The following is a 13,860-nucleotide window of genomic DNA, read 5'->3' on the forward strand; positions in this document are numbered from 1 at the left end:
TAATATTATACTGTAGTAACTTAATACTATTAATTTATGTTTGTAGTTACTATTGTATTACTATAAAAGCCTAGGTCAGTAAAGGTGTAAGAAAGTTTAACCTGGTGCCATAAAGTCAATGTGCTGTCTCTTTAATTTATCATAATCACCTCAGGTGTCGCAAAAAATCAAAAGAATGATGGCTTTTTATTTCAATGTTGTTGTTTTTATATAACTGTTATCTACCATTTTTTTCTTCTGTAGATCATGGATAAAATTTTTAAATAATGGTAACTCTAATAGTTTAATAAAATGAATTCGATTTTTGGAAATCACCAAGCGGATGATAGACCCCCAATTTGGGAACCACTGGCCTAGGTTACTATAGTGAGGCCATAGTTTAGCATCTTTCTTTTTACTGCATGGTTATTTTTAAGTTACTATGGTTTTACCGAGTGCTTTAAAATCGTGGTTATATAGTAGCTTTTATATCTTTGATTAAATATATGGTTAGCTTTAATGAAAATGCTCTGGTCTATTTTTGTAGTCACCATTGTTTTACTCTAATACACATAGATAGCCTACTGGTAAAATTATGTTGTTGCTTTTTTATTATGCCTTTCTACAGCTTTCCTGATAATGCTTTTAAAACCAGGGTAATTTAGTTAGTTTTACCAACAAAAATCACAAAGTAAAACAATAGTTCATTTCATTTCAGAATGTATGCAGAACATTCAAAAGTAACATTCCAATAATTCTTAAAATAACGTTTGCATCACAATGAAAGCAACATAAAACAACATTCCAAGGTTTCTATAATTTTATTAATCATTAGTAAAGCGTTGCTAGAACATTTTTGTTGGCTGTTGTTTGACAGTGCCCACGTTTGTAAACTCAGCTACGCTTCATTCACTCATGCATAGGCAAACCGTCGGATGCTGGTGTATTAGTGTCAGGAGTGGCAGCTCGAGGACACCTGTTGTGCGGGCAGCGACCAGAGCAGAGCAGAGCAGAACAGAGCTCGACATACTGGATTGGCACAGGCAGGCTGCACTGGTCCTCGTCCACCGCGGTCTTATTATCAGAGCGCTCAGAGGCACAAAGGCTTGTTGTGTAACTGAATGAGCGCTTTACGGTCGCCTTGTGTAAATACGTATCAGGGGTCAGTGGTAGGAGTTGTTGTGATCATTAATACATTCTTGCGCGGATTGAAGCAGACAGAGGGGGCTTTACATAATTACGTTCATGCTTTTTCACGTGAAATGCTCCTTTAAAAGAAGGCTTCGATTGAGCACACCGAGGCACATCTCGCGCGCGAGCGAGCGGACTGTCATTCTTCACAGTTTGGTGGTGAAATTGCCTTCAATATGGTAACGTCGTATCCATTACCGGAGGGATTCTCCGAGTTCGACGTGTTCTCCCTCGGATCTTGTCTGCTCGTAGAGGGTAAGAGTCATGTTTGGGTTAAAAACAAGCATTTTGGGTGGCAATCTTACTTTGTGGATATATGTATGCGATTCATCCGGGAACGATAGCAAGAGGTCTACAAAAGCAACACTGCTACGATTTAACCTGTTTACGTTGCGACTTGACCTTTGAATGTTATGTTAATATTGGCTCTCTGCGTCTCGAGGATGTTCACACGTTTTTTTTCTGTGTCCCCTGAAGGTCTCCTCGGGTTTTTCCTGAACGCTGTCACCGTTATTGCTTTCCTTAAAATCAGAGAATTGCGGACCCCAAGTAATTTCCTCGTGTTCAGTCTGGCCATGGCAGACATGGGCATTTCAATGAACGCCACAATCGCTGCTTTCTCTAGCTTTCTGAGGTGAGTGCGCGCTTGTGTTGACGATGATGATGTTGTTGTTGACGAAACCCCTAGAGGCGATGCTGCGTCACAGATGCTGGTGTGTAAATACAGCTGTGATGTAATGTTGATAAAGGTGGTCATTTTTATGTTATAAGTGCAGCTGTGAGGTGAGAGGGTTAGTTGGATTTTTAAAATTCTCTATTTGATTAAATGACTTTTAATCGTAATTTAGTCCAAACAGGGCCAACCAGGCTAGAAGACTTTTTTTGATCAGTAAACCAGGTCAGGCTAGTGTGAGACTTTTTAAAGTATTTTAAAGCTGCATATATTTTAGAATAAAATCTTAGCCATTATACACCATAATAATAAATATTCAAAGAGTATTGATTGATTAATTCTGCAGTAAGGCTATTGAAGTATCATTTATGGTTCTCCAAGGAATCTTTTTAAAGGTTTAATTTGACAATTCAAAGAACGTCAATCACAAAGAAGCTTTAAAAAAGAATCAATTACAATAAAGAACCTTTATTGTTTAATTTGTTGTTTAGCTGGTAGACCATTAAAACATTTTAACACTGTGGCTAACTATGACTATTGGACCTGAAACTGGCCATTAGACAAATTTGATATATTACCATATTTTCTAAATAATATAAGCAAGAATGTGAACAAATATTTTAGATCAGGGTGCCAAAATGTCATTTAGAAAAAAAAAAAGCTTTGTGTATTATTATTATAATTTAATTATTTTAATGCAGGTAAGCAACATCAACTTGCAACTTGGTGAATTTTGAATTTGTAATACTTGTCTTTTTGAAACGCCAGATACTGGCCTTATGGATCAGATGGATGTCAGACCCATGGTTTCCAGGGCTTTATGACTGCTCTTGCCAGCATACACTTTATTGCCGCCATTGCTTGGGACAGATACCACCAGTACTGCACAAGTGAGTAACAGACCAGAGAACATTTGCAAAACAAAAGATGAGATGCTTCTCACCATGGAACCAGCAATTCAATGGGATATTTAACAGTCTTTGTTCTAGTTCACCCTGAGCCCACCCATGTTGCAAATAACACCTGCTGATCACATAGTATTCAATTAAAAACATGCTTTTCATAGAATGACCATTTAAAACTGGTGTGTCAAACCAAAAACCAAGGTCTAACCAGTAAACCAAGTTTTAAAGTAATGCATATTACATACTACCACTAAAAAGTTTAGGATTAGTTAATTAAATAGAAAAATTTGAGTAAATTAGATGTTGAAAAATAAGGGACTGTTTTTGAGAAAATGTATTTCAGCATATACAATTTTTACAATTATTATAATATCAAGGATCATGGGTTTAGAAGAATGATGCTTAAAACTCAGCTTTATATGTTCTATATACAGACTTTAGATGCAAAAACTTTTAGGTGCCATGTGAAATTTTCTTCTAAAATAAGAATTTATTTGCATGCTGACATATGATGCAGTAGCACTTCAGGGCGTCCCGAGTTCCAATCCCAACTCAAGGACATTTCCCGTCCCTACCCTCTCTCTCCCACTTCGCTTCCTGTCTGAAATTCTGCCCTATCCACTTACTAAAGGCAAAAAGGCCAAAAAAAAAATTTGAAGTAGCTAAACATAAACATAGGAGTTTCTCAGCACTTTTTTCCCCATCTAAACTCTTTATATATATATTTTTGAATATATGGAAAAACGTCTTGCTAACCACAAACATTTGAATGCTGCATGATGCAAATAACTGTATTTAAAAAATAAAACAAAAATACCTTTAGACATTCTGTTGGCTATACCTAACTCTATGTGACTTTTAGAGTTTTTGAATAAGTTGATATGCACTTGTTTTGTAATGAAATTGTGAGCAGATATACAGTAGATCATATCCCACCACTAATGACTACTAGTTTACATAGTTATAAAGTTACTTGTAGTCAACAGATTGTCTAAAGTGGAGCATCAAAATAGTGTTGTGTTATTAAATACCTTTGTGTTCACCTTGCATCTTTAGGGACAAAGCTGCAATGGAGCAGTGCCATCACCCTGGTTCTCTTCACCTGGCTCTTCACTGCCTTCTGGGCTGCCATGCCTCTGTTTGGTTGGGGAGAGTATGACTATGAGCCTTTGAGGACCTGCTGCACACTGGACTATAGCAAGGGTGACAGGTAAGATGCACTGCTGAGTAGAACATTCATAATTCACATACTGTTGTATGATTAGAACATACAATACTGCCTACCATCACCTGTGGCAGTTTCCTAACATGGGATTGGGGTAAAAGTTCTACTTTAATTAACACAAATTGCTGACAAATCTAAAAGGGTAACAGATACACAATTAACCCTAATTTAATTTCATTTCATTAAAAAAATGTAAATTAAATGGAAAGTTACAATTCATAGCATTAAATTCAGAACTGGACACTTCAGAATTCAGAATTAAAATGTTTTTGCAGCGCTGAACATTATGAACCAATCACATGCATTTTTATGGTAACACTACAATAAGATTGTAATAGCTAATGTTAGTTCATGAACATGAACAAACAATGAACAATACATTTATTACAGTATTTATTCATGTTAATTAACCTTAGTTAATGAAATTATGTTGTTCATTGTTAGTTCATATTAACTCAAAGTGCTTTAATATTAACAAGCATGGGTTTGGATTTTAATAATGCATTAGTATACATGTTAAACTATGATTAACAAACACTGTACAAATAATGTTCATTATTAGTTAATATTGTGACCATTTTTATTTACATCATTTGCTGACAGTCAATCACAGCAAATAAAACATTTGTTATTTTGATCAAAAGCAAAAGAAATTGTTCTGAATGACAACACTGGTAAACCCTAAAAAGTTGAGACTACTCAAATGTTTTTGAGGAAAGTGATTTCCTCAGTTCTTTGAGTAATAGGAAATCGACAACTCAATTAATTGAGCTGACCAATTGTGGTCTCTTTATTGAATTAACGTAAATGTTTAAGTACAGATAACTTAAAATGGCTACTAGACTAATCTTCCAAAATGATCAGCTTTTATATTCTTTACTTACTTCCAGGGCCATTTATATTGAAGTTGATATTTAGCCTCACCATATTGGTGTTTCGTAATATCTTAATTTTACGAGGTGGGTCGTTAGCCCAACGCACAACCCCGAGGACCAGGACATACACACATACACTACGGACAATTTAGCTTACCCAATTCACCTATAGCACATGTCTTTGGACTTATGGGAAAACCGGAGCACCTGGAGGAAACCTACGTGAACACAAGGAGAACATGCAAACACACAGAAATGACAACTGACCCAGCTGGGACTCAAACCAGCAACCTTCTTGCTGTGAGGTGACAGCGCTACCCACTGTGTCACTGTGTCGCCTTTGCAAGTATATCAATTAAGAAAAATGTATATAAATATCTACTTACTAGTTTAACTTGTCTCTTTCGTCAGATGGGTTCAGGCAGTGCCTTTGTCCTGCTGCGCTTCAGCAAAATTCAGCATCACAAGCAAAATTACCACCTTATGTCATATACAACTATCGACCAATCAGCACGGTTGTTAAGGCAGAATTTCAAGCGCAAGCAATCTCTTTTTTAATTTTTTTTTTATTGAACATTTTGATTTTGAACAAAGCCCGAGAATCACCCAATAAAAAATATATAATAAAACCAAAATAAAAAAAACAATACAATATACAATATTGTAATCACAAGTACAAAATTAGGATTGAAACATAAATGATACAGTCTCTCTCATATTTGACCAAAATTGGTCAGTTTTTTTTACTGGCACCATTTATTTTGGCTGTGGTGTATTCCAGACTAATAATGTCCAGTAGATAAAGCCTCCAGGATAGATCAGTTGGAGCAGATGGATCCAACCATAGTTTCAGGATTGTTTTGCAAGCAATCATTTTAAACAGAGACATTGAGAATCGTTTAAAGAAAATAATATGTTAAGTTTAGAGAACCTAAAATATTAATTAAAAGTTTCTTGCTTCCTAATGAGTAAGTTAAACTCACCCGTTTAAGTTTTGATGCCATAACTTGGTATTTTAAAAAATGTTATATTAACTTAATATCTTTAGTAATGACAACAGCGGGGTTTACAGTGAACATTATTAAAAGTTTGGAAAAAATGTTGCAAGGCATTATCAAATTAAATCAAATATTAACCCTTTACTCTAACACATATTTAATCATTTCATAGAAACTGACAATGTTCAATGTTGGTGTCCGTTTTTTTATAGCTGCAATTTCTTGGTTGATATTAGTTGTATTGTTGCATTATCATTAATAATATGTATTATATTGTTGTATTATCATTAATACAACTTCAAGAGCAGTAATTGAGTCAATGACTACAGTAATATTGAGTTCTTGTTTTTGTAATTTTATATTTCATATTTACATTGTTTAGGTTATTATGTAAATGCATGCATTCTACCTCTAAACAGCATACAACAGGTTGTTTATAAACTTTACCATTCTATAGTATTCCTGAGATTTACAGTAGAACTGTAAAACTTACATTTATTGTACATATTACACTATAACTGAGATAAACTGAGGCAAATTACAGTACATACAGTATTAGATATAAAATACCACACAAATAATCTAATTATAAAAATGCCCCAGGAAATCTATTAAAGGCAGCATACATTGTACTTTAAACCCATTTACAGTCCAATATGAACTCTGAACTTGTTTACAAAGCAAGAGGGTCATGAGGAGATCATGTGACTCTCACTTTGAATCTGGTCACTTTGAGATAAGACCCTCAAAGGCCTATAATGTAATTTTGTCTGTCCTTTTTTCCAGGAACTATGTATCTTACTTGATCCCTATGTCCATCTTCAACATGGGCATTCAGGTGTTTGTGGTGCTGTCTTCCTATCAGTCCATTGATAAGAAATTCAAGAAGACCGGCCAGGCCAAGGTAAAGTATCCTCTGCGCAATATTAAAGTTTGACATGTGAGACTAAAGGGTGCATGAAAAGAAGCGAGTATACATTTCCCCTCACATTGCGTAAGAATATTATTCAGGGTGACTTAGTGGGTCAAAGAAACGTTTTGCCTGGGAGCACAAAGGCATCTCTTCAGCAACAGCTACTGAACTCTTCTTCAGGAATTTGCTCACTCCAAAGTGAGCAAAAGAAAATGATTGTTTGGATTAAAACTTATGTTATTCAAATATTTGTGTTTACTGTAATAAAGCTGAAGCAAAAAAATATTAAAGGAAAACTAAACATAATTTAGAAGTGTTGCCGTTGCAACAAATTTTAATTAATGTAAGCTGAGGCATCAAAGCTACAGTAAATGTTAACAATAAGATATCATTAATAGCATTTTATAAACAAATATAATTATTAATATTATGTTAATATAAACTAATTAATGTAAGTTGAGGCACCAAAATTACAGTAAATGTTTACAATAAGGTTTCATTTGTTTATATTAGTAAATGCATTAACTAATATTAACAAAAAATATAATTTTTTTGCAATATATTTTTTACATATTTTTTAATGTTGGTATTATTAAATTAAATACCTCCCCCTCCATGTAATGTTAGTAATTCTTAAAAATTATATACAAATTTTATTTAAAAAAATGATATAAACAAAGTATATAAAAATAATAATATTTGTGTTCTACTAAATGTAATTAAACTAATGCCATTGCAACAAATTTTAATTAATGTAAGTTGAGGCATCAAAATTCCAGTAAATGTTTTACAATAAGGTTTTATTGGTTTATATCAGTAAATTCATTAAGATAAACAAATATTATTATTAACATACAGTAAATGTCAATATAAACTAATATGAACAAAAAATGAGCAATCTTTTTTTTACATTATTATTTTTTTATGTTGGTATTATTAAATTAAATAACCTGCCCCCACCACCCCCCACCCCCGCTCCATGTAGTGTTAGTAATTCTTAAAAATTATACACAAATTATATAAAAATACTACAGTAGTAGAAGTATTTTATTGTTAGTTTGTTAGCTAACATAGTTAATCTAAAAAACAACATTTAAAACAAGTAACATTTAAAAAACAAACTAATGAAAATAACTAAAGCACTCACCAAACTTTGTAAAAATTGAAAAACTAATTATAAGTAATAAGTATAAGTAATAATACAGTCAGACTTATACAGTTTTAAAAATGTTTAAAACAACAACTCTAGCCTGTAAATAGAAGGTCATTTAATTAAAGTTATGATCAATAGCTATAATGAGTTTTTATGATCAGTTTAGCTTAATCAATACTCATAATCAATACCTATAAACTAATTTTGTGTTTTGTGTTCACTTTTTGTGTAGTTTGCTTGCACAATGCCATAGTAGATGTTTAATGGTGTATAAGTTGCATGCAAGTTAAATCTGCAGCATGTGACTCAGAAATCCATCTAAATCTCCTGTGTGCTGTGTGTGTGTGTGTGTGTGTATAGTTCAACTGTGGAACTCCTCTGAAGACCATGCTGCTCTGCTGGGGTCCCTATGGAGTCCTGGCTTTCTACGCCGCAGTGGAAAATGCAACGCTTGTCTCCCCGAAACTGAGGATGGTGAGAAAATCATGATTTTAAAGTACAGCAGGCATCACAATGTGTCATTTATCAATCTCATGTCTTGTTTGAAGGACAAAACATATTTCCTTTAATAAATGTGATCCAAACAAAACAGTAATCAACTGACCTTATAAATAACTTAATGATTTTAAAATATCTTCCTTAGTACTCTACAGAAGACAGTCATATGGATTAGAATGGCCGTAAACGCACTGACATACCGTTGAAGTCAGAATTATTAGCCCTTTTTCCCCAATTTCTGTTTAACTGAGAAGATTTTTTTCAACAGATACCTAAACATAATAGTTTTAATAACTCATTTCTAATAACTGATTTATTTTATCTTTGCCATGATGACAGTAAATAATATTTTACTAGATATTTTTCAAGACACAGTGCTTTTCATTCTTTACTTTTGAAGGTTTGAAATATCTTATAAGCAAAAACAAAAACAAAAAATAAATGAGAAAAAAGTGCTACACGCTTTCCTCACAATAAGCAATAATAATATAAGCATCTTAAATTACAGCAAATTATGTAGTCGTAGCGATGTGTTAATGAATGACATTTTCTGGATGGATTAAACAGAAATTAACCAATGAAAATTCCTGTATTAAAGAAGCCACACTCACCTTTTACACAATTGCCAATGACCAATAGGTATTCAGAGTAGTTTACCATTAGCCATTAACTCCAAAGAATATTCAAATTTTAATTTTGACTGAAATTATGCCACATCAGTTTATTTTTTTGATTTAGCTTAATGTCAGATAACCTCAGACAGTAAGCCTAAAAGATCGTAAATGCATTACACAAGGCAACTTTTTGAGCAATGTTGCCTGGCAACTCTGGGTAATAATCCTTTACTGGGCAACCAGGTGAGACATAGGCCAACTGATTTGGGAAAATGGATCCAGATACAATTTTGTTGCCCTTTCTCAATAGGAAATTAGCTGAGCAACATTGCTCTGCACAATATTGCTTAGTAGCATTGCTCTAAAAGTTGTCTCTCTTAAACAGTATCATGACCGATACACTACTGTTTTAAAAAAAAATGAATATTTTTATTCATGAAGTGTCAAGATTATTACATTATAAAAATCTATTTAAATAAATAACATTCTTTAATTTTCTATTGATCAAAGAATTTAAATATATATATATATATATTAAACTGTAGATAGTAAATTTTTCATTTATAACTGATAACAGCAAATCAGTATTGCAGTCTAAAAATCTTAGGTCAAACTGGGTAAAAAAACAACCCCCACCATTCGACCTGTTATATAATTATGTATATTTTTCATTAAAATTTTAACCCGACAATTGGGTTTGCTCCTATTTGACTAAATTTTGGATCAAAGAACCCTAGCTTTTTATTTTATTTTTTTAAAGAGTCTTAGAATGATTTCTAAATGATCGTGTGACACTAAAGACTGAATTAAATGCTTAATATCCAGCTTTGCCATCATATTAATAAATTACATGTTAAAATACAATAATTTAGAAAACAATATATTTAAACCTGATAATAATATGTAACATGATCACAGTTAGAGTAGCACGGTGGCTCAGTGGTTAGCACTGTCACCTCACACCAAGAAAGTTGCTTGTTCGAGTCCCGGCTGGACCAGTTGGCATTTCTGTGTGGAGTGTGCATGTTCTCTCTGTGTTCGTGTGGGTTTCCTCCAGGTGCTCCGGTTTCCCCCACAAGTCCAAAGACATGTGGTACAGGTGAATTGGGTAATCTAAATTTGCCGTAGTGTATGTATGTGAATGAGTGTGTATAGATGTTTACCAGTACTGGGTTGCGGCTAGAAGGGCATTGCTGCATTAAACTGGATAAGCTAACGATTCATTCCACTGTGGCGACCCCTGATGAGTAAAGGGCCAACACCGAAGGAAAATGAATGAAAGAATGATCACAGTTTTTGGGGATTTTTGATTAAATAAATCCATAGATGTGAAGTTTCACAAAGTAATTTCGAGAGGAGCATGTGATATGATTGACTGCAGCTGGTCTGGTGTATTTATTATTAAATAAATTAATAATAATAATAATAATAATAATAATAATAATAATAATAATAATAATAAAAGTCACAAGCACTAAATACTGAACTTCTCTAAGTGCGTATGCACTAGTGTGGTAGTTAGTCTATTCCTATAGAGCCGTCTTAATAATCAAAGAATAGGCCAAACGAATCAGGGAGCTCTTGAGATCAACCTGATCTTGCATCCCTCTTAATGCTCATTGACCAGGCGGGAGCTCATCTATCTTTGAACTCAGGGTTCTCTCCTGGGATAGCATGCCAAACCTGCTAACAGCATCAAGCATTATCTAAGTGTGAACTGTTGAAAGTAATGTCAACAAACTGACAAGCAAGATTTCTGTCAGTTACAGTTTATTAAATACCACATATAAAAAAATGATTCTAATCTGAATGCATTTTTACAGATTGCACCCATTCTGGCCAAAACCTCACCTACTTTCAACGTCTTTGTTTACGCCCTTGGGAATGAGAACTACAGGGGGGGAATCTGGCAGCTGCTGACCGGCCAAAAGATTGAGAGTCCTGCTATTGAGAACAAGTCCAAATAAACTAAACACATGAAAATAACCCCCAATATCCTGTAGTTTCTAACAGGTACGACACACGCTTATCGGCTTTGTGTGCTTATCTCATCCTCGCTGTATTCTTGTGGAGTGTTCGTGGACATGAGCGTAAAGTCTGTCTCTGGTAGTTTGGGTCAGTTATGTTTGGATATAGAGATTTCATCAGTCATTTAAACTGATATTTTGACAAAACACTTGAGAATGGAATGGGGACCAATTTAATCTGCCTCATTGCAAAGCACATGGAAGCACAAGTGTTAAACTGTTACTGTAAATGTGGGTTTGAACGTGAACACAATCAGGAATCATGTAACTTATTTTTAGGTCGCTTTTTAAATGTTCAGATTTTGGTCTATTTTTTTTTGGTTTGAATGTTTGTGCTGTTACATTGTACATCAAAACTGCCTTTTTAAATGTCATACTAATAATGTGTTTAAAGGTTTACACTAGATTAAATGTCCTAAACTTTTACCCCCTGAATGCACGTTTTGGCACACTCAGTAAATAAAGTGTACTTTATTATCTACATTAAGCTTATGAGACAGAATTAGACAAGCACAAAATTCTAATCCCAGAAAACAACTGGGTTTTTCATAAAAACACATTCCCCAGTGCGCAAGATTAGTCAAAAGGAAAAGATTATGCACGAGACTCACTGCAATTGGAAATGTTCAGACTGCTGATCCCCTTTTCCCTTCGGCGTATTCTGTCTCAATTTCAACATGATTCATTCTGGCATCTGAAGAAAAACAAAATCACGAAATCTTGCCAAATCATGAGGTTTTTTGCACAACAAGGAAACATTTTGTCAGACAAAACCCTGTTTCATGTAGTAACGTCTAAATTAACCAGTATTTAATTATTCAAGTTTTACAAATTCTTTCTCTTTTTATAGTTTCACAAATATTTATGGTTTCACAAAGTCTGCATATTGTCATAAAAGTAATTTAATGGGTATAAAATAATTACTGAATATGTATATGATGTATTGTATGCACTGCATATGTAATGTTCAATCAGGAGGCTGAATATAACAAGCCAATGTAGCATCTATATAATAGTAGTAACTGTGCAAACTAAGTCTGCATATTTACTTATGTTACAATTTTGCCAAAAATTTTGTAACCAACAATAATGGAACAAATAGCATCCTTTACACATATTTGTACTAAAGAACAAATACACTTGTTAAAAAAAGATAGTTCACCCAAAAAACACATTTCGGTCATCATTTCCTCACCCTATCTTGGGTTTCTTTCTTCTGTTGAACTCAAAATAAGATATTCTGAAGAAAGCTGGAAACCTGTAACCACTGATTTCCATAATATTTGTTTTTCCTACTATGGAAGTCAATGGTTACCGGTTTTCAGCTTTCATCACAATAGCCACATTTCCATCGTCAAGCCAGGGCTTTTGTCAGACCGGGCTGGGCCAATAGCCAAGGAGCTTGAGCAGTGAGGCTGAAATCATGTCGTGTTTCCACTGTCGTGCTAATTGCTCACAGCACAGCACGCAAACCCCGCCCCCAGAATCAAACGTCACACATCCAACCCAGTTTAGTGGTAAAAAGAATGTCAAATCAGAATCATGCAGATAAAGCACACCATCGCATCATTAAGACACACGTTACATGTTAATGTACAGGTTTACATTAAAAATCTATATGTATAGGCCTATGTACTTTGATTCATTATATTCGTTTACTCGCTGACTGACTGTTGGCATTATGCAACGAGAGGTCTCTCCACTAACAGAGGGATGATCCAGTGCACCACCATTAATATAAAACCACAGAATTTCTCCGGTAATATCTCGGCATAAAACATATTTTATAACATCCTCGTTTCAGTAGACGCCATCAAACATTCAGCCCAAATGCTCCGGAGAGACCTAACACATTTTTTTTCCTTAGACTATATGACACTTAATAGGTTATTCCCTTTTATTTAAGAGAATAATTTAAGGATGTTGTATATCATTCAGTCATCTCAAGTAAAGGAAACCGTCAAGTTATTCAGAACACAAGAGGAAGTAATAAATATAGGCAAAATCTTTGTGTTCAACAGAAGAAAGAAACTCATAGAAGTTTGATAAACTTGAGAGTGAGCAAATAATGTGCACATTTCCATTGTTGGGTGAACTGTTCCTTTAACTTCCTCACAAATGCACCTGAAATGCTGACATCATGTAAGGTAATGCAAGTGGTGCATTTGCAGATCAAATAGTAAATGGAAAAGGTGTAAATGATTCTGAAACGCTTTCACGATATGCTATTAAAACAAGGAGGCATATCGTTTTCTGTGTTGTTGAAATGCTGAAGAACAAATGATGGATAAGCACAGTTCTATTTACTGACACTTTCTGTGGTTTCGTGTCACTTGTCATTCTAGAAACGGACTAGTCTTTGTGTCCACTTTAAGCTTGTCTTCCTCAAGTGCACTTGGATTAACCTGTGAATGATGTGAATGTTTAACAGATGTCTTGTGAGCGACTAATTTGTATATTTTAGCCATGATGCACAACACTGAAATAAACATTTCTGGCTGGACTACTGTGTGGTAACTGAGTTCTCTGGATAAAATAAAAATCTGCCATAAATTTAAGAAATTACAAATACAAAATATGAACAAACTTTTTATTTGAGATGTTCATTGTTTACATATTTAAGTATACTGGTAATTATTGTATTTTTAGGGCCCTATTTAATGCACTAGTATAGTTATTGGGTTTCATGATAGTAGTAGTAAAATAGACCAAAGCAATAGACAATACATTTAAAGAACTTCAGTAGTAACATAAATTATTAACAACAAATTGAAGTCCAAACATACAATGCTGCCTGTATGTTATACAA

General features: G+C 34.0%; 1 protein-coding gene across 1 annotated transcript; it reads left to right on the forward strand.

Moving 5' to 3' along the window:
* The first annotated feature begins 1,018 nt into the window (after nt 1–1,018).
* rgra (retinal G protein coupled receptor a) lies at nt 1,019–13,547 on the forward strand. Its single transcript, XM_056471572.1, has 7 exons — nt 1,019–1,425; nt 1,648–1,804; nt 2,612–2,733; nt 3,805–3,958; nt 6,633–6,750; nt 8,273–8,386; nt 10,848–13,547. Exons 1-7 carry the CDS (start codon nt 1,347–1,349, stop codon nt 10,989–10,991), a joined length of 888 nt encoding a protein of 295 aa, XP_056327547.1. The 5' UTR covers nt 1,019–1,346; the 3' UTR covers nt 10,992–13,547.
* The last annotated feature ends 313 nt before the right edge of the window (nt 13,548–13,860 follow it).

Source organism: Danio aesculapii, chromosome 13 (assembly GCF_903798145.1).
Source record: "Danio aesculapii chromosome 13, fDanAes4.1, whole genome shotgun sequence".
NCBI lineage: Eukaryota > Metazoa > Chordata > Actinopteri > Cypriniformes > Danionidae > Danio > Danio aesculapii.